Genomic DNA, 25,963 nt, shown 5'->3' on the forward strand with positions numbered 1-25,963 from the left:
TGAACGCAGTGCGCTTGGCAGGGCGCAATTAAGTTTAATCTCGGGTCGTTGCCAATCAACAGTTAATTAGAATGTCTCAATCGTCCACGAGTGTGGATATTGTGTCCATGGCGACCCCCCCGCGATGGGTCGGAGCCCGCACCAAGAGTGATGCCGCTAATGGCTGTGCGTCCAGGATGTGATGTAATTAGCCCGTCAGGAAATGAACGGATCGCTGGGGCGATTCGACGCTTAGGTCAAGTGTTCCCCTAAAATGTCTTTTTAGGGGAACAATAACCACCAAAGGTGATATCAGGGGGGGGGGGCCGGACAAACTACAATCCATACGCCTCGGTGTCAGATTCAACAGGGACCAACATCTCACCAGAGCATGCGCTACACGCACACATGCAAAGACACAAAGCAGAACCAGCTGAATGATGAAGACACACACGTACGTCGACGCACACACCGGCAGAGATGCACACCTGACCCCCCCGAGAACCGGCCCACGAGTCGCACAGGAAGCAATACGCGCCTCGCTCTCTCTCGTTTCCATGGTTCCCCTCAAGAGACCCCGCCGCTACCTGCGCAGCCTAGCATCATTAGCGCCGCTAATCAGCAAGCCCGCCTTCCGGGCGCCATGGCAACGTGGCTGCCAGCTAACCGCTATCTGAGGCAGACATCCCATCTAGGTGAAGACATCAATTGCAACCTCACAATTCGCCCGTGGTGTTTTATCGTAATTAATCTCAGAATCCCCCCCCCCCCCCCCCCCCCCCGGCTGTGAACCAAAAAATCATCCTCGCTAATGTGAAGAATGCGCCGTCTGCATGACAAGTGAAATTGAGTCTTTGAAAAAAGATTAAAATCTAAACGTTTCTTCAAATCCACAGCTCTGTCACAGGAAGAGCCAATCCCCTCCAAAACACGGAGAAGCAGTACGAGAAGCTCAAGCTCCAGCTAAAACACCTAGCACTGCTTCAGGTAGCTGCAGCTCTCACCAAGACACCCAGCAATGCTACAGTTAGCTTAAGTTACCGCCAAAACAGACTGCAATGCTACAGTTAACTCATGTTCCCGCCAAAATACAATGCACTGCTAGAGTTACATCAAGTCTTGGCCAAAACACGCTGCAATGGTACAGTTAACTCAAGTTCCCGCCAAAACACACTGCAATGCTACAGTTAACTCACGTTCGCGCCAAAACACACTGCGATGCTACAGTTAACTCAAGTTCCGGCCAAAACACACTGCAATGCTACAGTTAACTCAAGTTCCCACCAAAATACATGCATTACGTACATACACACATACAGATGAGGCCACCTAAATTAACCAAATTAACTAAATTATCTAAATCGAATATTGGAATAAACTGTGTGGTTGAGGGAGTGAGCAGAAGGACTATTAACTGAACAACTGAACTCCTATCTGACTGCTGACATTATCCTTCTATTAAGATGAATACCATACTAGCACTGACCATAAAGACAGAGACCACATGCCCAAACAAGGGCGTGTGGACTAGAGATAGAAGATATGTCTGAGAGTTTTATGCGTGTCTGTTTGGAGGAGGGGGGGGAGGGGGGGGGGGGGGGGGGGGGACTTATGAAGACACTAAGGCATTCTGGATATGTTCTTTTGCTGTGGCACTATGGAAAAACTGAAGCAAGTGTTATCTATTTTAGTCGGAATAATCGACTTCACTCCTGGAAGGGAGTACTGAGCGTACCCTCTGAGGAGAAGGGAACAGCATAGTCTTAATATTAATAATAATAATGATAATACAGGGCTGGGGTCGATTTATATAGCGCTTTTGTAAGCACTCAAAGACACTTTACAGAGTGAACACAAAATAAAAAAAAATTTATAAGAACGTCTCTTCGTAAAAAGATTAAAAAAAAGTAGGAAGGGGGGAGAGATGGGTATGAGGTTATGTGGTGAAAGCAATCCTAAAGGAGTGGGTTCCGCGGCGATCGACCCCCGCTCAGAACGCACTGGGTTCGATGCCCAAAGTCCTGCAGGAGAAAAGGGAGACGTCGCACGCGATTGACCCTTGACCCCTTGGCCACCTGATATGCCCCCGAGGATGGGGGGAGGGGGGGGGGGAAGGGGGTTGCCAAGCATCTCTGGGGTTGCCGGGCAACACTACATCCAGCCCCTCAGACCGCCGGCAGCGGCGCCGTAGCGCTTGGCTGTCCCTTAAATTCCGATTCAATTAGGTGTTGTTTATTCTGCCCCGTGCGGCCCTGCACCCGTCGCGCGCCAAATTGATGTTCTGCACTTAAACTCAATCTTAAACTTGTTAGGCTTTACACACTGACAACGTTGATCTGGAAATATGTATCTCGACTCAAATATCAGAGCACACGCACGCACGCACACACACACACACGCACACACGTACACACACATGCACACACACACACACACACACACACACACACACACACACACACAGGGCTCTGGTGGTCTGAATTGTGTTATAAATAAGCTTTAACTTAATTGCTTTCCCGAAAGAGGTAGGACCCGCAGAGCCGGCACATATTTACTGCCTCTGCACCTACGTGTGTGCGTGTGTGTGTGTGCGTGTGTGCGTGCGTGCTTGTGTGCGTGTGTGTGCGCGAGTGCGTGTTTATGAGAAAGACAGAGAGAGGCAGAGGGTGTCTGTGTGGAACAGAGAGAGGTTGGGATTCAGGGAGTGAGCGTGTGTTTTTGTGTTGTCATGGCAAAGATGAAGTTAGATAAGAGTTTGTGTGTGTGCGTGCGTGTGCGTGTGCGTGTGTGTGTGTGTGTGTGTGTGGAAAAAAGAGATATATAACTTGTTTATGATAGAGAGAGACTGTGTTTGTCTGTTGTCATGGGGAAGGGGAAAGCAGTTAAGGGATTATGTGCAAACATTTGTGTGTGTGTCTGTTTCTCTCTCTCTGTGTGTGTGTGTGTGTGTGTGTGTGTGTGTGTGTGTGTGTGTGTGTGTGTGTGTGTGTGTGTGTGTGTGTGTGTGTGTGTGTGTGTGTGTGTGCGTGCTTGCGTGCGTGGCTGACTCTAATGATGCAGATGACACCTATCAGAGTGGTCACATCCAACCACTGCGTCGTCCAAACGCAGGCCAGGACCCTCAGGACCAGGAAGCAGAGGGTCAATACGAACCAACCCCCCACCAATACCAGAACGCCACTAGTGAGTTTAAACTCTGTATTTCACAATACTATCCAATCACACATCCCTGATTTAAAAGTGAATGTTTTGCTGTTTGTATGTACAGTATGTGTGTATGTATGTATGTTTGTATGGATGGATGAATGAATGAATGAATGAATGAATGGATGGATGGATGGATGGATGGATGGATGGATGGATGGATGGATGGATGGATGGATGGATGGATGGATGGATGGAATGTGTGTCAAATATGTCACCCATTGAACTCCTGTCATCCCTGGAAGGAGGGATCCCCCACTCTGTGTTCCTTCTCACGATTTCTTCCTTGCTTATTCAGGGGGTGTTTTCTTGCTCCCTGGGGGGCTAGGGTCAGGGCAGGGGGGTGTCATAAACATACAGCCTTTTGAGACTGTACTTGTTATTAAAGGCCTATACAAATAAAGTTGAATCTAATTGAAGGCTCAGGATGATGCTCCGTAGCGGACCAGGGGTCTGCGGCCCTCGGAGTCGGGGGTGTCTACGGCCCCCGCTGGGTCTATTCCAGGACCGCAGAGTGTCGACGAGGGGGGGGAAACGTGACTGGTCAGCAGTGGGAGACGCGAGGCCGTCAGTCAGGATGATTGACAGGGGCGAGCAAAGCGGAGCATCTCAGCTGAGACACCCGGGCTCACGGACGTAGGGCGTGGTGGTGGCCGAATATAGAACACACACACACGAGATAATCAAACCCTCCCACGGCGGGCTGGACAGCTACTGTGCGTTTGTTACATTCAGGGCGTTCAGCAGACGCTTTTATCCAAAAGCGAGTGACAATAACGTATGTTCGTCTAGAAAAAGAGAAACAATATATCGCCGTCGGTACAGTAAGGATGTTCATACAACCAGGTACCGAGCACTAACAATCACCGTTTCTAAGTGCCAGGACGTACAACATACCCAGAGCCCAACTGTGGGGCTTACCGCTGGCGCCTTGCTCATGAAAACATGAAAAGTGGTTGGGCTAGTTACTAACGGTGCAGACGGATGCCTAGTCACTGGTTGGGAACGCAGTTTGGCTAGTTACCGATGGTAAAAGCGCTAAAACGACAGAAAAAACGGTCTCAAATCACGACTGAAGACTATCAGTCCATCTCTACAGTGTCGGAAAGGAATGTTGGTTTAGCTCCATTCGCGTGTTGACAATTCCTCTCAGCTCTGCATCTAATATATGCTAATCCACGTGTCAAACCATGACATTGACCCGCGAGGCGGCCATTAAAAACCGTCGCCCTAGAACGCCCTACAGCCGTACGCTACATCAACAAGGACGTCAATCTATTCTATGGACTGTGATTGGTCACGGCCCTGTGTGACCCCTCCATCTGCTTTTGTTGCTTACATTTAATAAAAAGAAACCATAAATAACTCTCACCTGACGGTGTTTACCCAAGCCGGAGGCATGTTTATGGTTACATGCGTCGGAGTAAGGGGGGGTGGGGGGGGGGTGGGTGGGGGGGGGGGGCATGTTCCACTAAGCGTGACCACAATCTCAACGGCGCCGTGTGACACTGAGCCGACCGCCGCGCACCACACCGTGGGTTTATGAATCCAGAAGCCCCTAGCTAAACATCGGCCTCTCTCCAGGGGATGTGGCTTCCCTCCCAGCAGCTGTGTTGTCTTCTCCTTCAGACAACTGAATCACCAAAACAAACCTTTCCCCTGGTTCTGAATCCTCCCGCTGCAACGCTACAGACACCGATCACTGGAGTTCTTGGCACCACGATGGCATGATGGGTACAGCTTGTGCTGGAGATAACTTCATGTGTTTGGACGGTACTTTAAGTACTGCTACTGGGTTTTTCTGCAGAGATGGTTGCTACTGCATGCTAACGTTAGCCAACGAGCGCTGGATCTGTCCTGATTGGACTGGAATTCAAATCAGGAAAAGGAGAGGAATGTATGTGGATTTGTGTTTGCATTTCCTGCATGTGAAGTGAAGCAAGTGTTGGTGCTGTTTATGCGTGTTGATGTCGTAAGTGTTTGACCAGCTGTGGGTGTGTGCGTGTGTGTGTGTGTGTGTGTGTGTGTCGAGGCGAAGCGCAATGATAAACGATAACCAGAGGCCGGTCACTTTACAGTCCGGACCGAACCACAGCTATCCTCATTCACAACCTTCTCATCTGGAGACTGAGCGTTTGTCTATGGTGGCCTTCACATCCATTAAGGCTGCAGCAGCACCACCTCCTCCACCTCCACCTCCTCCTCCTCCACCTCCACCACCTGCACCCATCCAGCCTCCTCCGTGAATGGAGAGCCTTTGTGGGCTGACCAGAAGTGGAGCAGAGCCCCCCGGATCACGGCCATTACCCATCTCACACCCGGCGAGCCGCTAACAATGAACCCCGCAAGTGTGTCAACAGAGACGGACGGCGGCGGCCCGCAGCCGCGCAGAGCGGAGAGCGCGAGCGCCTGGGAGGGCGAGCGAGGAGGAGCAGCAGAGGAGCAGAAGAGCAGGGGCGTAATGTGGTCCTAATTGTCCTAAAGGATACCCCAAGGCCCCCCCCCACCCGCCCCCCCCCCTCCCCCCTCTCCCCTCCTTCCCCCCCCCCGCTGCCCTCCATACCCTGAGCAATCTCCATCGCTCATTCACTCAGCGCAATTAAGACTAAATTAGTAGCATGAAGAGACAAGCTGGCCTCCAGTGCTGCCAGACAGGGAATCCTCCCTCTGGTCTGATGCTCCCTCCCCCCCCCCCTCCCCCTCCCTCCCCCCCTCCCCTCCCCCCCCCCCCCCCTCCCCCCTGAAAAATACACAAGCAAACTCCCAAATGAGAGCGAAAGCAGCTCTTCCGCTGTCGATTTACATTCATGTCAGCGGGTGAATTATGAATGCGATGGGAAGGGAGTCGCATTAATCCTGGGGGGGGACGGCGATGGGGACGGCGGTGGGGACGGCGATGGGGACGGCGGTGGGGGGGGGGGGAGGGGCCCCGAGGAGAGCGTTTCTAAACAGCGGTGTACTCACGCCGTCGGCGAAGGCTGCCACTACTACACACATTCACTTCCTGTCGCCTCTCCTCCTTCTTCTTCTTCTTCTTCTTCTTCTTCTTCTTCTTCTTCTTCTTCTTCTTCTTAGGGAGCGTCCTGTCATGAATCTTCCCAGAATGCCCCTGGAGGAAGACGCCGCGTTGACGCGCGCTCCCCTCCGTTTGGGTTCCTAATGGATGCCTCGGAGAGCGACGCTCAGCTCTGGTTGCCGTGGGATTACCTGGAGGCCACGCGGATCTTTCTTTGGTGCCGGCGGCGGCGGCGGCTGTGTTGTTTTGGCGCACGTGAGCCGCTTGCTAACGTGACGTCGGTGTTCAGCGGGACAGTGAGTGGCCTTCACTTCCTGTCTTTTCACAGTGGACCGCATCGTCTGCGTGACCGGGTCGGATATATTCACTGTGTTCCCTTAAAGGACCACGTTCCATTACTAGATACACACACGTGACACTCGCTGTCGTGCAAATTGAATAGCCTTACTAGCCTTCTCTCATAGCCTCCTGAGCCTACTATCCTAGCCTCACCAGCCAATACTTGATAGCCTGCCATCCTAGCCTTGCTTGCCTAGCCTAGCCTCACTAGCCTAGCCTCACTAGCCTATCCCAGCCTCACTAGCCTACTATCCTAGCCTTACTAGCCTACTATCCTAGCCTCACTAGCCTACTAGCCTAGCCTCCCTAGCCTATCCCCACCTCACTAGCCTACTATCCTAGCCTCACTAGCCTATCCCAGCCTCACTAGCCTACTAGCCTAGCCTCACTAGCCTATCCCAGCCTCACTAGCCTATCCCAGCCTTACTAGCCTACTATCCTAGCCTCACTAGCCTACTATCCTAGCCTCCCTAGCCTATCCCAGCCTCACTAGCCTATCCCAGCCTTACTAGCCTACTAGCCTAGCCTCCCTAGCCTATCCCCACCTCACTAGCCTACTATCCAAGCCTCCCTAGCCTATCCCAGCCTCACTAGCCTACTAGCCTAGCCATGCTAGCCAATCCCCGCATCACTAGCCTACTAGCCTAGCCTTGCTAGCTAATCTCTGCATCACTAGCCTATCTCAGCCTCCTAGCCTCCCAGCGTAGCCTTATAGCCTACAAGCCTAGCTTCATAGCCAAGTCGAGTGATGCTTTCCTGTGATAGTCCCGCTAAGCGTGTGCGTGTAGCGCCCGAGGCCGCCCCCCCGCCGCCCCCGCCGCCCCCGCCGCCGCCGCTCCGAGCAACCACTCCTCATTCGGGGGCCGGGTTTACATGACAGCTCCTTAAAGGAGGAGCGGCGCCGCCCCTTAGATCTTAATGAGAGAGGCTCTGAGCGCCACCCGTCTGAACTCTGACCCCCGCCATTGATCTCACTTCCTCGATCTGACAGGTCATCTATACCCCCCCCCCCCCCCCCTCCCCCCCGGCCTCCAGCCTTTGATACGAGGACCAGCGGACACCTGGGACCGGTTTCATTAAGCCAAAGTCGGAGGGCCGAGGGGGGAGGGGGGGGGGGGGAAGTGTCATGTCCGACCACCCTCCGCTCGGTCTCACACACTCATTCATATTCATGTATTCATCCGGGTCGTCGGCCCACCGCCGTCGAATACATCGCAAGTAGGTTGAGGCCGGTGTTACGTATGGCTGGTGGGCAGGGATCTAGCGCTGCACTCATCTCGGCGGTGTTTGTTGTTCTAATCTCTAGAAAACATTGGGCTGTTCCACTTGGTGCACGTGTGTATAAAAAGCCGATGAATATAAAATCAATTGTGGACATGCATCGATTGCTTCACCCTACTACTACAATTTTCTCTTCTTTTTTTTTTTTCGCCAAAAAACTGTGTGTATTCAGCGTCGCCAGATTGGCCATGAGATCTGGGAAATCTGGTCCAATCTGGCAACACTGTTTGAATCCGCGACTCATCCGACAGCTCCTGGATAAATAGAACAATTTGGAACGAACGTCACTGCTGCGTTCGCCGAGCTCTCCGACGTGTTTTCAGGTGCCTGCCCTCGCGGGGCCCGGAATAGACCAGAGAGCTGAATCCAGAGAGCGTCTGCTCGCTGCTCAGTGAACAGTGTGAAGTGATAATTATTTGAACACATCCTCAGATTCTCTTCCCCCACTCGCTGGAATTTATCAATTTTCAGCGTGTCAAGTCCTCGCCTCTCCCGGTAAGAGCCCCTCACGCCTCGTCACCCTCCACTAAACACACCGCCACCTCACACCAGTACAACACACCAGTACAACACACCAGTACAACACACCACTGCCTCACACCAGTACAGCACACCAGTACATCACACCACGACCTCACACCAGTACGACAAACCAGAACAACACACCACTGCCTCACACCAGAACAGCACACCAGTACCTCACACCACTACCTCACACCAGTACGACAAACCAGTACAACACACCAATACACTACCTCACACAAGTACAACACACCACTGCCTCACACCAGTACATTGCACAGCACTAACTCACACCAGTACACTACCTCACACCAGTACCACACACGACTGCCTCAGACCAGCACCACGCAACACTAACTCACACCAGTACAACACCCACCAAAACCAGCGCACCGATTTCCGCTAGCTCTCTCCTCAACGCCAACAACATCGCCAACATCGCCAACAACAGCAGTTCCTTCCTCTTTCACTCTCCCCCCTCAGTGACTAGTTCTGCCCTGCCTTAGGGACCTCTAGGCCCCAGAAAGACTGCTATGACGCACGCCTGGAAGAGCCAGGGGACCTGCACGGACCCCCAGGGGCCGGCCGACCCCCTCACACTGCTCAGGGGGTTAGTGTGTCCCCTCTGGCCGGTGAAGGAGAGCGTGGTGGTAGAGGCACGTCACTGCGCCGCCCGGCCCGCGGTCCTTTATGTGTGCGGGGAGCCAGCTGTGAAGTACAAAGCTCAGCGCTTCGCTGGAGGTGTGATGCGGCTCTTGCCCCGGCGCCCCTGAGCCAGCCAGCTCCCTCCGGCGTGTGGCAGGGTGGAAAACGGCGTGAAGACGCATGAGGAAAAGCCTCGTCACCAAAATACATGTGGATCTTCCCCCCCGTGAGAGGACATCGACGCCTGGGCTTCCCGAGCTAGTTTTTTTTTTTTTTTGTCATGACGCTGATGCGTATTCAACCTGTGAACCCCTTACGCATCAAATGTATCATCAAAGAATCCATGTTGTTGTGGCGACGTCTGGTGTGATATAATCCAATAAAACATAAGTGTACAGACGCAGAGCGCTAGAGAGCAAGTGTGTTAGCGGCGCGACCAAACAGGAAACGCAGGGGGAGCCGAGGCACCGGGCCGAGGGCTCCTGAGGGAACGACCGCCGCCACTCTTGTGTGACCAATCCTATCAAAGACCTCTAATGAGAGCAGCATCTCCTCACAAAGGGCAACATGGGGATACAAAGACATTTGTCCAGGGGTGAACCGAAACCCTGCCTGACCCCATAGGGAATGGGATCTTTAGAAGCAAGGGGCGGGGGGGGGGGGCAGGCTGCAAGTATGTGACCACACACAATGATTCAAGGAAGCCGTGGTTGCAACACAACTCATTCCTCAAAACCAATACTAACACAGAGTCAAGGCGGTATACCTACAGAGTAGAAGCTACTCAACACATAACCTCTCAGTTTGGAGTGATGATGCTGCAGTAAATAAGTAACTAAGTAGAATACATGGATCAATACAAACTAATGAAGGCCATGAAGCCTTTACAGTCGCACAAAAGCACAAAAAGAAGACAAAACCAATATAATGACCGACATTATATCCGCCAGAAACCCCAGCTAGCAAGAAAGCCTCCTGCGATCGACGGACCACGAGACGGGGGAACGAGGAGATTAAAAAAGGTTTCTCTTACCAGGTCTCGTCGTTCTTGAACTCCAGTTCCCCGTAGGTGTCCTCGAAGTCCTCCCCGCCACCCTTGGCGAGCCCCTCCATGGTGCGGAAGGGCACCACCACCGTGCCGCGGGCGCCGGACGTCCGCAGCACCTTCACCTCCATCACGCCGATGCTCTCGCTCACGTGCACCAAGCCGCTCTCGAAGGTGAAGATGCCCGAGTGGTCGTCGTCCAGGATGGTGACGGTGGCCACGTTGGGGAAGCCCAGCATGGCCATGGGGTACGGCAGGCTGTTGGGGGACAGCACCTCGTCCTCCGTCTCCAGCACGCGCAGGTTGCTGAGGCGCACGAAAAAGTGCTCGTCCTCCTCGAAGATGTCGTCGTCGATGATGCCCACGCTGATCTCCTTCACGGTCTCGCCCGGCTTGAAGACCACCGTGCCCTCGCTGAACTCGTAGTCGGCTCCGGCGTTGGCCGAGCCGTCCTCGGTTTTGTAATCCACGTAGACGGTCTTGTCCACGTCGCCGCCCTTCCTGGTGACGGCGAGCATGGCGGCACCGCAGTTCTCCAGACACTGGTAGACGGCCGGGTCGAAGGCGATGCGGGACACGTACTCCTCCGGCTCCTCCACGTGCACCTCCTGCACGCTGATGCTCCTCTTGGCCTGCTCCGCCACGTGCTTCTTCAGGATGTTGCCGGCACCCGTCATCATGCGCGTGGCCTGGATCCGGTAGAAGGCCCGGCTCTTCTGCTGGTGCGAGAGGGCGTAGTAGTTGGCCATCTCCACCAGCTGGTCCATGTCCTTCTCCGGGTACTTCTGCTTCAGGTCCTTCAGGATGCGGATCATGTCGCGCCGGGACTCGTCCACCTCCTTGCCCTCGATCTGTCCGATGAGGTTGCTGCTGGCGCCGCCGTCGGCAAAGTGCGAGTTCACCATCTTGCCGTCCATCTCGATGCCCTTGGGCCGGTCCGTCTCCGTCTCGATGATGACGCCGCGGTGCTTGTCGTGGCGGTACTTCTTGTGCATGAACTTGTAGAAGAGCAGCCTCCGGTCCGCCACCCAGGCCAGCATCACGCATATGGGGAAGAAGGCGAGCGTGACCAGGCCTTCCCAGATCTGGACCACGTTGGGCGAGAACACGGCCAGGATCATGTACAGCCAGATGTAGGCGAAGACGCTCCAGCCGGCCGTGACGAAGAACACCCGCAGGTGCTTGACCTTGCGCACCTCGCCCTCGGGGATGACGGAAACGCAGAGGCCGATGATCACGAACATGTTGAAGGCCGCGCTGCCCACGATGGTGGAGGGCCCGAGCTCGCCGGCGTTGTACCCGTGGCCGCACACCTCGATGACCGAGAGCAGGATCTCGGGGGCGGACGAGCCCAGCGCCATCAGCGTGAGGTTGGACACCGTCTCGTTCCACACGCGGATGGTGGTGGTGGTGGTCTCCCCGTTGGGCCTCTTGATGACGATCTCCTTCTCCTGGGACGTGATGACCTCGATGGCCGCCATGAAGCGGTCGGCGATGATGGACACCCCCAGGAACATGTAGATCATGGCCACAAAGTACACGATGACCCGGGCGACCTTGTCCCCCATGGAGGGGTCCTCGGGGTACCAGATGGGCAGGATGATGCCCGGTCGACACTTGTAGTTCCCGCGGCAGGTGCCATTGCCACTGGAGGGTAGCAAGGGGCTGGGCGTGGTCTGGGAGTCAGCGGCGCAGACCGCGGCTACAGTGGCGGAGACCAGCCCCAACCAGAGGGTGGTGGATGACCCCAGCTTTACCGGCCTTGAGCCCTCCATGCACCCTCCTTCTTGTCAAGGGTTCCTGACCACACTAAGGCTCCCTCCGGGATCCAGCACTGGGCTGTGATTCTTCTCCACACGCCACCTGGAGGTCAACAGAGAAACCATAACGAAGGTGAGTATTTAAATAATCTGCATTTAACTCACCCGTCAAACAGTCTAAAGGCAGAGTTTATTCCACAAATTGAGACCTCGATTTGGATGAGGTAAAGCTCAGCTGCTGTAACGGATTTGTTGTTTCAAGAAGAACATCCTCAGAAAGAATCTCTTTGAATCGTCTTACAATGGACATTATTATTTTTGTGAGATATATTTCTCAATGAACACACAAATTGTATGTTGTATGTCCTTGCACTTAGAAATAGTACCTAGCATTGGGCAGCATCCTATCCTAGCTAGCTTTGGAATAGGTTAACCTAAGAATTGTTAGTGCTTGGCACTTGGTTCTATATACAGTACATCCTTACTGTACCGACAGCGATATATTGTCGTTACTCTTTCGTCTGACAAATGTACTCATTGTAAGTTGCTTTGGACAAAAGCATATGCAGATGCCCTAAATGTAAATGTATTATAATTTTTTATTATATATTTTTATAGTCGAATGATCCTATGTACTTGAACCCTTAGACTGAGCAAGGCATCAACACACTGCCAGGGTTGGGGGTTAGATTCCCACCAGGCCCCCCCCCTTGCTACGGATGTATTGTAAAACGCGTTGGGATAAAGCATCCACCAAAAGGCTCATAATGCTGGGTCGATTTAGTCATTCTGAACATGCGGCGGCGGCCTCTGTAGTATTATGGAATATGGTTTCAAATTATTTACACAGTGGTGCAATAATTACTCAAATAACACAACGCAATAGCTCTCTCGCGGGCCTGCGGCTGTTACATTGTTTGAAGTAACAGCTGCCTTATCCAACCGCCATGTGTAGCCATGCACACCATGTATGCAGCGATGGGAGAAACGTCGTGAATTCATATGAGGCCCTGAAGTATTCAGATGACTCCACCATTACAAGGAACCTCAGTGGGTTTTCTGCGATCATACATCACACACACACACATCCATGAGAGCCTTTGTGTCTTCAATGAGCAGTGGGGTGGAAAACACTCTTTCTTAGATAAACATGCCACACTCTGGCCTGTTTCTTCCTTCCACTCACACTGGCGATAACATTATGGGGGGGGTTTCTTTTTTTTGGGCTAAAATAAACCAATGGTTGTGGAGTCGTTTCCAAGCATGTCTATTTTGAGTTCAGATATGGGCTACTTGCCCAAACAAGGAGGAGGCTGAAGCTATGGGGGTGATTGTCGGAAACCCCAGGGGTACGGCTCTCCGGGCTCGGAGGTGAACGGCTCGCTCAGCAGCCCTGCCAGGTTACCAAACTAAGCACTGTCCAAAATGCAAAATGTGCAAAAAAAAAAAGAGAAATGAAAACGAGAGAAAAAGAGCAGAACAGGAAGGAAAGAGAGACAGCCAGAAAGGAGGAGGGGGAACTCCAACAGAAGATACCTCTTCCTAATCAACCGTAAACCTCAGCATTTTTCGCCTCGTTCCCCCACTTTACCGCGAAGAACGGCAGAGAGAGCACTATCGGGGGTGAGCACACAGGCATTGTGTGGACTAATAAAAGGTTGAGGAGAACCGTCTGACCGTGGTGCCACCCTATGCCCAATGTGCCTACTTCACCAAGATGCCATTTTGATTCCATCTTGGATCTAAACGCTAGCTGGTTCGGGGGCCTTGATTGGGAGGGGGGGGGGGGGGGGGGGTGAACGGCCCTTCCTTTGATTCTTTAATCGGTCCCGGGGTTGAATGGGGCCCCTCCCTGGCCTTTGCACGTAGGGGCCACCATGGCGCACTGTGTTACGGTTCAATTAAAATTATCTCCCTGGGAGATGAACACTTTTTCAGGCCACTTAATCATTCTGCCGGTAAGCCACCCGAGGCCTGCAAACTTCATTACATTCTTCCGTCATTCCATTAACCTTTGTGGGGCTAATTGTAGATCAACGTACATCCAGCGTTAGTTACATAAAAGGCGTGCGTCTCATGTTCCCGTGGCTGTTTGGAGGGGTGACCTTTAGGGGCCAAATGAGCCAAAACGCCGCCACGGTTTTCTGGCCTCAGGGCACTCACCATACAACATATTGCCCTGCTACTATTAGTGTTTGTTATTGGTCTCATATACAAAATAGTAGAGCTGTCAGTTAAACGCGTTATTAACGGCGTTAACGCAAACCAATTTTAACGGCGTTAAAAAAAATATCGCGCGATTAACGCAAATATTTTATTTAAAAAAAAAAAAAAACTTTTTTTTTTTTTTTTTTCTTTGGCTCAAAACAAAGAAGTAGTAGCCTGACTGCTATGTTCAAATGACATTTGTTCAAAGCAGTCGTTTAATTGCACTATAGGCTCTTTTTTTGTATCGTCCTGTTTTGATCAGTATATGCCAATGTTGTTATCAATAAAAAATCATTTGCACAAGACAAGCCGATGCACTTCACCATGTTGATTAGAGAATTAAAATGAGAAGAATTATGGGACAAAAAAATCAAGGGATATTTAGCATAGAAAAATAATTTGCGATTAATCGCGATTAATCGTGAGTTAACTATGACATTAATGCGATTAATCACGATTAAATATTTTAATCGCTTGACAGCTCTACAAAATAGTCTTAGAGCCTGCCTTTTTATGTTGTTAACTCTACATTCCTCCTTATAGCCTTCACCTTAGAGAAGGTCCTCTAATATCTGCGTTTGCAGCAACCGTTATAAAAATCATCATTTGATTTTATAGCAGTTGAATTCTCAAGGGATTTTATCTGAGGTTATTTTGGGAAATTCCGAAAAGACCATTTTTTTTGAACAGCCAAAATTCTGAAATAAAGTCTGAAATAAAACAACATATCTATCTATATCTATATAAAGACATGTGGCCCCCGGCCCCCCACAGACACTTAATATAACATTATGTTGGTTATTTACTTGTTTATTTATTATCTGAAGAAGCTCTGGTGTGGAAGTGTTTAGGTGCTGAAGATACAGGCCGTGAAAGAGCAGGAAGTGATTAGGCAGGTTTAAGATGCTCTCAGGGAGAATCGGGATACGAGCCCAGAACCTTTTGGTGGGAGTCAACACCTACACCACTAGGCTCCCTATCATACCCAGTCCCTTGAAATGTACTCATTGTTTGCGCCGTTTTCTGTGAATCAGTCAGTCACGAATTGTTAGCCTACAAGCCACCGCTTAAGGAAGCCAAATCATAAGTAAACTCATCCAGAAATCCAGAACCGGAGCCAAGGTATTCCAACCACGACACAGCTTTCATGTAAATATATCCCCCCGGGAATATATGGGAGGCGGGCCATTGTAGCACCCAGTCCTGATCCGGCGGATTACCTTTGATCCGTTTCTGGATTTGGTTACTGAATTTCTGCTCGCTTAAAGTACATGCAGGCTGGAATATTTCCAGAAATTGTGCACGCCCCTTCTCTGTCTTGAGAGACACACACACACACACCTCACCCACCTCATCCCGACGGACCCCCCCCAGATGGAACATAGCATCGCTCTGGTTGCCCGGCAACCTGCTTGGCTCCCTGAGGTACCACTGATGTGCGACATGGGAGTTCAATGTTGTTGTTAGGAGGTTGTTGTGAAATGAACTCTTCCCAAGAATGAGGCTATAATATGAATGTGTTTTGATTGTCACCCTAAACAGATGGTAAACCTACTGCTATCATACAGTTATTAATTTTTCATTTTTCACATAAAATATATAAATCTTCCAAAGATTCCTGATGGTTACACCTATAGAATCTGATTATGGTAAGATAGCTAATGCTAGATATCTACACTTACTGAATCTGAGAGTGGTAAAATAGCTAATGCTGACAGCTAGCCCTTGCAGCCAGATCAGGGAACATGGATCACAATTGAGCACAATGTAATAGTATACAGTGCTATGCAAAGGTGCTCAGGCATTAGTTTAAATAATGGATTTAAAAAGAATGGATTTTAAGACCCATGCAAAATTCAAAACTTTAATTTGAGGCAAAAATAAATCATATTACTCATGCCCGTGAGCACGTGCACGCACACACAGGCGAACACGCACGCACGCACGACCACGAATACTGCTGACACTCTATCCCTACTCTCTCGTCATTCCTCCCTCCCTCTTTCTCTCCACATCTCTCTCTCTCTCTCTCTCTCTCTCTCTCTCTCTCTCTCTCTCTCTCTCTCTCTCTCTCTCTCTCTCTCTCTCTCTCTCTCTCCATCCCTCTATCCTCTCTTTTGATCTCCCATTCTCTCCTACTCATCCTCTTCCTGGCTCCCTTTTTTTCTCCAACTCTCTCTCTCTCTCTCTCTCTCTCTCTCTCATCCTTGCTCTCTCCATTTCTTCCATCCTCACTCCCTCTCTCTTCGATGCTCCCTCTCTCTCTCCACCTTGCTCTCTCCATCCCTCCCCTCCCCTCCTCCGTCCCCCTCGTTCTCCCCTCACAGGGGGGAAACCGAGGAGAGACTGCAGTGGGGTAGAAACATGGAGGGAGGGAGGACTCTCTAATTACTATCAAGGTTGTAGATAGAAGAGTAGCAGCGGCCTCCATTAGCAACCTTAATTAATCACAAGGTGATTAACGCCGGAGGAGGACACCACGTATGTTTTAAGAGTTGCCTTTGCTAATAAAAAGACCATTCCTCATCGTGGTATCAGCTGAAATGGGGAAACTGATTAAATGAGCGATTACAGCTGCTGATTGCGTCGGGTGCAATCGATCACCCGTCTTCAGAATGACTCACAAGCAAATACGCTACACTGATCAATGATCCGGCTGTTCGACAAATCGATTGCGTGAGGCTATCCACACCGTACCGAACCCGCTGTGTGTGTGTGTGTGTGTGTGTGTGTGTGTCTCACTCCCACTGCCACAGTCAAACGTGTTTCGGTTCACGCCCGAACTATTTCTTGCTTCACCCGAGTGCACAAGTCGATCAACACAGAATGGATGGATCATAATTAATAATTGATCGGAAATGGATCGACCTGCTTGTCTCAGTTTCACATTTTTATCAGATAAATACTTGCCGGATTCTCCTGGTCTGTTGTCAGAGAAAACAACTCACCTTACAATATAGCTTGAGGATCTTTGATATGTGATAGACTAAGTGAATAATTTTGTTTGTAGTGGCTAGGCAAGGCTGTCACTCTCCCAGACTAAGATCCCCACACTCCATACCTGCTCATTAAGGACATCAAACGCACTTCGTTGTAATTTGGAGGATAAAAGTATCCTCTAAATAAGACTTCATAGCTGGAATTTACTATCTCCAAGATTCACTCGTTTTTTATAATCTTGTTGCTGAGATTTTCTTACTCTTTGAAATCTATTATGCATACGAATTTGGTTAACAGCATCTGCATGCTTTACAGTGTCGAAATTATTTACGAAGACAATAAAAAATAAAAAGAGACGTTCCGCCACAAATAAGGAGGCCTTAAAACTTAAAGCTTCAGTCTAGCTAATGGAGAGTCCTTAACGTTTAAAGTTGACATATTATACCAAAAGTTGTGAGTGTGATTAGCCGTTACAAACCGCAGCTAATGGAGGGTCCTTAAAGCCTGAACCTGCGGTGGCCGCTAATGAAAGACTAATCTGATCCTTTGTGGTATGGTCGACTCGGGTTAGGGATGACTCGGAGTAGTAAATGTTCAACATGTGGTTTATTCCAAGAGAGACACAAGGTAAAAGAGTTCTGGAGGTGGTTCATGAGGCATCTCACGAACACAGGTAAAAAAAACAGTTTATATTGGAAGTGGGCGGAATGGTAAATAAGCCACGCCTACATGTTTTAATTGACCCAGGTAAAACTTTGGTCTGTCTTGGCTTTAGCGGAAAAGGCAAAGTGGCCATGCTTGTAGTCTTTAACCTGTCTAAAAACAAATAAAACCTTATATGGTGTCCATTGTCCATTATGTGGAGAAGAAACCATTCATAAACGTTGTTTGCTTGAAACATTTCATCAGAAGTAGCATAGAAAAATTATTTAAATCACCGCCCGTACCCAGAGTGTGACCGCCTGGAGATGGCGGGTGCGAAGCTCAAAGCTGCAGTGTAACTAATGGCCGCCTGTACCCAGAGTGCTCCAGGATGAAGCCTCATCAAGATACACTCCCGCTATCCCCAGTCGGTTAATCCATTCAACCTCCAGGGGTTAACTACAGAAGGGGGCGATGAGCCACACGACCCGTTGTAGGCCTATTGATCCCACCCGGCTGGCCTGACAGAGCCTACACACCAGACACTCACACTTTACCTGTCAAAGCTGGAGGCACAGTAGCCCACGCACGTGTGTGAGTGAGTGAGGGAGGTAGTCCATCTTCTTTGGTGTGTGTGTGTGTGTGTGTGTGTGTGTGTGTGTGTGTGTGTGTGTGTGTGTGATTAGTTCATGTATAGTTTATGAGTGTACATGCTAGGTGTCTGTGTAGCTTCTCACCATATAGGGTCATAACAAACAACCATGAAATAAGCGCGACTACGAATCACACACATGAAGTCATATTCTGATGTATTCAAATGCGCTTCACCTTTGGTCCAATTAGAGGTGTAGGCTCGGATCCCTCTGAGACGCCGATAGCTGCAGAGAATGAGGCTGCGTTTAAGTTCCGTGTAAAATAAGTTAATGAGCAAGGCATGCTATGCCGTAATCGCTAAACTTCTCGAAAAGCCTCATTTTGCGACGTGTTGTGGTCGTGATTTTGTTGACGACCGAGTCATGGATCGATTGAGTGATTGCCTGTCGATCGACTGATTGAGGATAGTTTAAAATGACTTGTCAATATTGCAAAAGAACAGCTTCCTCTCCCCACGTGTGCTCCGTAAATCAAAATGTGATCAGGCTACTGGTTGTACGCACCATGTGAACCTCGCATGGCGCACTGAACCACAACACCTGTTCGTTAAGAACACGACATTTTAATCAGCAGCACACAAGGCATGTCGACCGTCACGACCATCAAGTTGATTGACAGTTGCGTTTGTTCGCAGCTCCGCTAGTTAGCTGGGGGGGGGGGGGTCTTTACTCTTTAGTGGGTTCAGATCCGTGCGTAAAGGCGCTGCTCTGACGCTCCGAATCGCAGCCTGTTTTAAACAAGTGTCAATAATTGTGAGTTCCGTTAAACGGAGCCCGTCTGGTACGGAGGCGACGACCGGGAGGAACCCGTGAGAAAGTTGAAAAGGGATACGATGGAAACCGAGACGGTGAGAACACGGGTATCCCTCTCTCTCTCCCCTTCCCCTCCCTCCCTCTCTCTATCTCTCTCTCTTCTCCCTCCCTCTATTTCTCTCCCTCTCCCTCTCTCATTCTCTCTCTCAGTCTCTCTCCCCGCTTCTTCCCTCCATCTTTCGCTCCTTCTCTCCCTCCCCTCCCCCTCCCCTCCCTCTCTCTCCTTCCCTATTTCGGGAAGGTAAGGCTGTCCTTCTAGAGGCGGCCACCTGATAGGGCGGTAACACGCACTCAGCAGGGGACATGGAGACCCCCCGCTCAGCTGTTGCTGATTAATCACCGGCGAGGATCCGCCTCGCGCGTCGTCATGCACCCTCCTCTTCCTCCCTCCTCACTACCAACCGCAGCCTCCGAGTCACCCCACCCGGCCCAAACCCCCTCTCCCCTGTCTCCAACCAACCAACCCGGGTCCCACCGGAGCACGAGAGACCCACCGGCACCCGCTTCACTACCTCTCTACCCCGGAGCCTCGGTGTCTCGAGGGGGGAATCCCTCCCCGTAGCACCGGGCGGTAGCTCCCGGTCATTCGGATCGTAGGGCCCACAGCCCACCACAACACACCAACCTCCATATCTGTTATCGATCAGTCTACCTCTACTCCACAGGGCGCGGGAGTCCCTCTCCGGGTCAGGCCCTGCCCAGCGGGGGTCCACACTCAACACAGAGGGAACCCACACACCGCCAGCTGGCGTGTCCCGGGTCCGTGGGTCCGAGCCCCCGGCCCCCAAGCCCCCAGCCTCTGGCCCCGAGCCCTCCCGTCCCAAGCACCCCGCCCCCAGCCGTCCCAAGCCCTCCGCCCCCAGAACCCAGGGCCCCGAGCCGCCCGGCCCCCTGAGTCCCCCGGCCCCCGGGGCCCTGCGTGGATCTCACGTGTTGTAAAACACCAATTATTTCACGTCACGCCCATTACGAGGCTCGTACGATTGTGATGTCCGAGCAGCGTCTCCCGCCCCGGGCTCCGGGAGGGGGGGCTGCACTGCACGGGAAGCCCCCCCCCCCTCCCCCCGCTGACGGGCCAATAAACCAAACAAAACGGGCATTTAACCCGGTGTGTCATCGGCTGTTTCCTTGACAAGGTAGGGCCGTCACGTCACAGGCTGTGATGACCGGGTCCCGTGATCATAACAATCATACACTAATAATAATCTAACGCCATAATCCGAGCTGCACTGACGGACTTCCGATGGCCTCGCGAGCCGAGGGCTACTGATTGACTAATCACCGGCGGGCGGGCTAATTAATCCCCGGGATCGCCCTACCCCCACGTCACAGCCCCTCGTGCCCCCCCCCCCCCCCCCCCCCCCCAGCCTACCTGGATCTGTATTCCGGACGGTTCACGCGCGCGTAGCACGAGGACCAGGCTCCGGCTCCGTGTGCCCGTGCCTCTCTCCTCGCGAAGTATGCGTGGATTTGAATCCGTTATATAAAACCTCTTCTTCTTCTTCACGCGCGCGCCGCCTTCCTCCGCTTCCCGCCGCTACAGAAAAAAAAAATCGCGAGCTCGAGACGATCCGTCCTCCTCGTGAAACGACGGCAGGTTCCGCGCGAGCCGGATCAATTTCCAGCGTTTTGGCGATCAAGCGGTGATAGGTGATCGCCTGTCGTCCTCCCCCCCTCTCTCTCCCTCTCTCTCTCTCTCTCGCTGCACTCTCTACTCTTCCTCCTTCCTCTCTCTCTCTCTCTCTCTCTCTCTCTCTACTCTTCCTCTCTGCTCTCTCTCTCTCTCTCTCTCTCTCTCTCTCTCTCTCTCTCTCTCTCTCTCTCTCTCTCTCTCTCTCTTCTCTCTCTCTCTCTCTTCTCTCTCTCTCTCTCTCTCTCTCTCTCTCTCTCTCTCTCTCCTTAGCGCCCTCCTCTCCGATCTCCTCCTGTCCACGAGCACCGTTCGGTGAGCCGTCGGTGACGAGAGCGAGCGGGTCGTTATTTTGGGGCTCGCGCAGCCTTGAGATGAAACCTCACGGCTTTCCACCGCGAGCCGTGAATCAGCTGTCTACCTCCTCCTCCTCCTCCGTCTTCTCCTCCTCCGTCTACTCCTCCTCTGCCTCCTCCTCCGTCTGCTCCTCCTCCTCCTACGTCTTCTCTCCTCCTCCTCCTCCCTCCTCGTGTGCGATAGCGCAGGAGGAGGTCTATGGTTCCGGTCCCGGTATACGGGCTCCCTTCGCGGTGGAGTCCAGCTGAACGTCTCGGGTCTCCCGCTGTGTGCCGCACAGAGCCAACCGCGGCAGTGCTCCTCACTACGGCCGCATCCTCGGCCGTAAAAAGGACGCTATTATTCCTGATTTAGCCTCGCTTAATAAGACGGGGTGCTCCTCGAGTCGATTCTGGTAGCTCTCCGTGTGTGTGTGTGTGTGTGTGTGTGTGTGTGTGTGTGTGTGTGTGTGTGTGTGTGTGTGTGTGTGTGTGTGTGTGTGTGTGTGTGTACGCGCGTGTGCGTTTACGCGCGCGCGCGCGCGTGTGTGTGTGTGTGTATGTACGTGTGAGTGTGTGTGTGTGTGTGTGTGTGTGTGTGTGTGTGTGTGTGTACGCGCGTGTGCGTTTACGCGCGCGCGCGCGCGCGTGTGTGTGTGTGTGTGTGTGTATTTACGTGTGAGTGTGTGTGTGTGTGTGTGTGTGTGTGTGTTTACGTGTGAGTGTGTGTGTTACGGAGCGATGTGCAACGGTCAGATGTACTCCGGTTAGCGACGGTCATCCCTCCGCGCTCGCTTTCCCCCCAAAAGTCAACGGAACAGTCGGCGCACGTGCTACGTCATCACACTATCAGCTGGGGGAGAAACCTGCACCGCTGGGCCCAAATACACCGCGGTGCACCGCGCACTACGCGCGCGCGCACGCACACACACGCAGGCCTCCTCCCCGCGAGAACTCGAGTGAAGAGGGAGGAGGCGAGAGGGGACAAAATATTACTAATGGAAACTAATATTTCCAGCTGTTTCGTTCAGTTGGAAAGGGGCAATTAGCGTTTTTTGAACTGCCATGTACCGCTGGTCACATGCAAACACACACAAACACGCATAAAAACATACACACGCACAAAGACACAAACAAACCTATTCAATGAAACAATATATGGTAAAAACACTTGCATACAAGTGCGCACAGCCCCCCCCCCCCCCCCCCCCCCCCCACACACACACACACACACCTAAACATAACATGGTCAGATGCCAGTGATTGTCTCTGTTTATAAAACGGGCCCACTCAGGAATCTGTGAGTGTGATGCCGTTATACACACCTCACCCCTCTGCAGACCCACTTCAAAGGCTCAAGAATACTGGAACAGCTACTGCTAACATTTATACTGTAGCAGAAGCTACGGCCGTAACCCTAGCTACTGTTAACGTTTATACTGTAGCAGAAGCTACAGCCGTAGCCCTAGCTACTGTTAACGTTTATACTGTAGCATTGGCTAAAGCCGTAGCACTAGCTACTGCTAACGTTTATACTGTAGCAGAAGCTACAGGCGTAGCCCTAGCTACTGTTAACATTTATACTGTAGCAGTGGCTAAAGCTAAAGCCCTAGCTACTGCTAACCTGTCTACTGTAGAATAAGCTAAAGCCCTAGCTACTGCTAAAGTGTCTACTGTAGCAGAAGCTAAAGTCCTAGCTACTGCTAAAGTGTCTACTGTAGCAGTAGCTGTATACTGCTAAAGTGTCTACGGTAGCAGTAGCTAAAGCAGTAGCCCTAGCGACTGCTACAGGCTCTGTTTGAGCAGTAGCTGGCCGGTTAGCCATTGATAATATCAGGGGATCAAACTGCTGTGGATATGAAGTGTGTCGGATGGCTGCAGGAAGCTACGTGGGGTGAAAATGATCTTCACGAGGGCCTTGGTGGAGGTCTGAGACAACATGAGCCCTTCTTTAAGGGCATGTCATGCACAACCGGGTTCTCATATGACATTTTAGGGGATTTAGAAGACGCTTCGTCCAAAGCGACTTGCAACCGTGTCTTGCTCGGTTGTAAGTCACCTCAACACTCGGCTAGGAGGAAGCGGGGATCGAACTAGCAACCTCCCGGTTACCCGTCAACCCGCTCTACCTCCTAACCCGCTCTACGAGCTAAGCCAAGCCCTCATTTCCACGTGGACACCCAACATGTGTTCCAGGGACCGAGTGAGAAGACTCCAACCCTATGAAGAAGAAGTCCCTGAGACAGCTTACAGCGATGTCCGACGCGTATGGAAAGCCAAGAAGGCCACATACTGGCCCTAGAATGGCGCGGTAAATGTGCTAAACCGCACGGAATCCGTACAGAAACCGTACGGAATCCGTGTGGTATCCGTGCGGTTTCTTTTACCGCGCCATTCTAGCGGGGGGGGGGGGGGCGTATACAGGTCACGGGGTCCTGTATACAGGTCACGCTGAGGACTTCAGAGTTCAAACACAGAACCGTACGACTGGGTAGTCGACTGTGCACACAGTCTTAACATGGGGGAACTGAACCTGCACACACACACACCTCTCCAACGCACGACCATGTGAGGCCATTGAGTGTGTTGGTGTTGACAAAATGGCCGCCGGCCCTTAATGCCCTCGCCCCGCCCCAGCTTCACTGTCTCCATGCCAACAGGTTGTTAACGTACAACGTTGCATGGTGGTCGGTGTGGAACCCTCCCATGGCTACCTGCAGGCGACGCCGTGCGTCTATACAATGGAATTCAATACTCTCTCTCTCTCTTCATCAAAGTCACCCAAGCATCCAGCGATGATGAATCGATGATAGTTTCTAATCAACATCTCTATCCTCGCTGCAACGGCTCCACACGACCAAGAGTGAGCTACAGTATATAAACTAGCGCCTCCATAGAAAGAGTGAGCTCTATATACTAGCTCCACTATAGGAAAAGTGAGCTATGTATACTAGCTCCACCATGGAGTGTTAACTATATAAACTAGCTCCGATATGAAGTGTTAACTATATAAACTAGCTCCGATATGAAGTGTTAGCTATATAAACTAGCTATATGCGCTGGATATCGGAGCTAGCTGCTACAGCTCCACTATGGTGAGTGTTTGCTATAGGAGCTCGCTGTACCCAGGCATGTGGCTGGGAATTGGATGGGGTTTATAATGAATTCAGAACCCAAGTAAAGAAACTTCCCTTGAATCTAATCTGCTACCTGCCAAAGTCCACACCCCGGTTTCCAGCCAGCGTGTAAGCAATGGGAAGGAGGGTGTGTGAGTGTGTGTTAGTGTGGGGTACCTGGATGTATTCCATGATTTGCATTCTGTATGCGTGTGTGCGTCTGAGTGTGTCTGTTGTGTTCCATTAGTGTGTGTGATGCATTCCATGAGTGTGTGTTATGTTGCATTTAAAGTGTTTAATTTAAATGTTGCATGCCATTAGTGAGTGTGTGGGTGTGTTTGAACGAGTGGAGGAGAGGTGTGTGTTTGTGTGTGTGTGATCGAGGGGAGGAGATGTGTATGTGTGTCTGTGCGGGGGAGTTGTGTGTGTGTGTGTGTGTGTGTGTGTGTGTGTGTGTGTGTTTGCCGAGTCTGCATTTTGCAGCTCGTATCTTCTCTGCCCTCCCTGCCTGCTTCTGAGGCACATCCACGTGCACAAGAATTCCACCGTGCACGAGAGTTCCCACGTGCACAAGAGTTCCCACATGCACGAGAGTTCCCAGGTTCTCACGCCATTTAAAATAAAATTAATTAAAATAAATAAAATAAATTAATGTAAATGGCTGCAACTACTACATACACACACAAACTCCCCCGCCATCACGCACATACACAGTGAACCTATCACACACACAGACATGCATACACACTTGCACTATCACCAGACTCACCCACCCTCACAAACAGAGGCTGCTGACAGACACACTGGGGGTTCAAGTGTCCAGGAGGGGGAACTTTAATGCAGCTTGGTCATACGGTCACAGTGATGGAGAGAGAGAGAGAGAGAGAGACAGAGACAGAGACAGAGACAGAGACAGAGAGAGAGAGAGAGAGACAGAGACAGAGACAGAGACAGAGACAGAGACAGAGACAGAGACAGAGACAGAGACAGAGACAGAGAGACAGAGAGACAGAGAGACAGAGACAGAGACAGAGACAGAGACAGAGACAGAGAGAGAGAGAGAGAGACAGAGAGAGACAGAGAGAGAGAGAGACAGAGACAGCGACAGAGACAGAGACAGAGACAGAGACAGAGAGAGAGACAGAGACAGAGAGAGAGACAGAGAGAGATCTTCAACTGAAATGCAGAACAACAACGACAAGGAGTTTTAATGCACAGAATTAGATAGAAGCAACGCCCGAAACACGTAATGGAAACGGGTATCCCTCCCTCAGGAGACCCCGCCTCCCTCTCTCCCCCCTGGGCCCCCTCTCGTCCCCGGGTGTCCTCCTTCTAGGAGGGGATGCTGAGGTAGGTCTCTGGGCGGCTGGGAGCGGCCAGCGCTGACCTGCTGACGCCACGCTGCCACTCTTTAAATAACACCAGCGGGGGAGGGCCTCATGTTACACACACACACACACACACACACACACACACACACACACACACACACACACACACACACACACACACAGTAGACAACACACACACACACACATTCTCTCTAGAACACACACACACACACACATTCTCTCTAGAACACACACACACACACAGTAGACAACACACACACACACATTCTCTCTAGAACACACACACACACACACACACATTCTCTCTAGAACACACACACACACACACACACAGTAGACAACACACACACATTCATACACCTACACTCGACCACACACACTCTCTCTCTAGAACCCACACACACACACACATACACATTCTCTCTCTAGAACACACACACACATACAGTAGACAACACACACACACACACACACATACGAGAC

General features: G+C 51.4%; 1 protein-coding gene across 2 annotated transcripts; it reads right to left on the minus strand.

Annotated features, from left to right (window-relative positions):
- Positions 1-9,664: 9,664 nt before the first annotated feature.
- slc8a3 (solute carrier family 8 member 3) lies at positions 9,665-20,807 on the minus strand. Of its 2 annotated transcripts, none has more exons than XM_060051510.1 (2): positions 18,410-18,877; positions 9,665-11,894 (listed from the first exon to the last, which is right to left on the minus strand). In XM_060051510.1, exon 2 carries the CDS (start codon positions 11,804-11,806, stop codon positions 10,016-10,018), a length of 1,791 nt encoding a protein of 596 aa, XP_059907493.1. In that variant the 5' UTR covers positions 11,807-11,894; positions 18,410-18,877; the 3' UTR covers positions 9,665-10,015. The 2 variants fall into 2 exon arrangements, with proteins under 2 accessions (XP_059907493.1, XP_059907492.1); XM_060051509.1 differs by lacking the exon at positions 18,410-18,877 and adding an exon at positions 20,420-20,807 and having other exon boundaries at positions 9,666-11,894.
- Positions 20,808-25,963: the final 5,156 nt, after the last annotated feature.

Source organism: Gadus macrocephalus, chromosome 5 (assembly GCF_031168955.1).
Source record: "Gadus macrocephalus chromosome 5, ASM3116895v1".
NCBI classification, from domain to species: domain Eukaryota; kingdom Metazoa; phylum Chordata; class Actinopteri; order Gadiformes; family Gadidae; genus Gadus; species Gadus macrocephalus.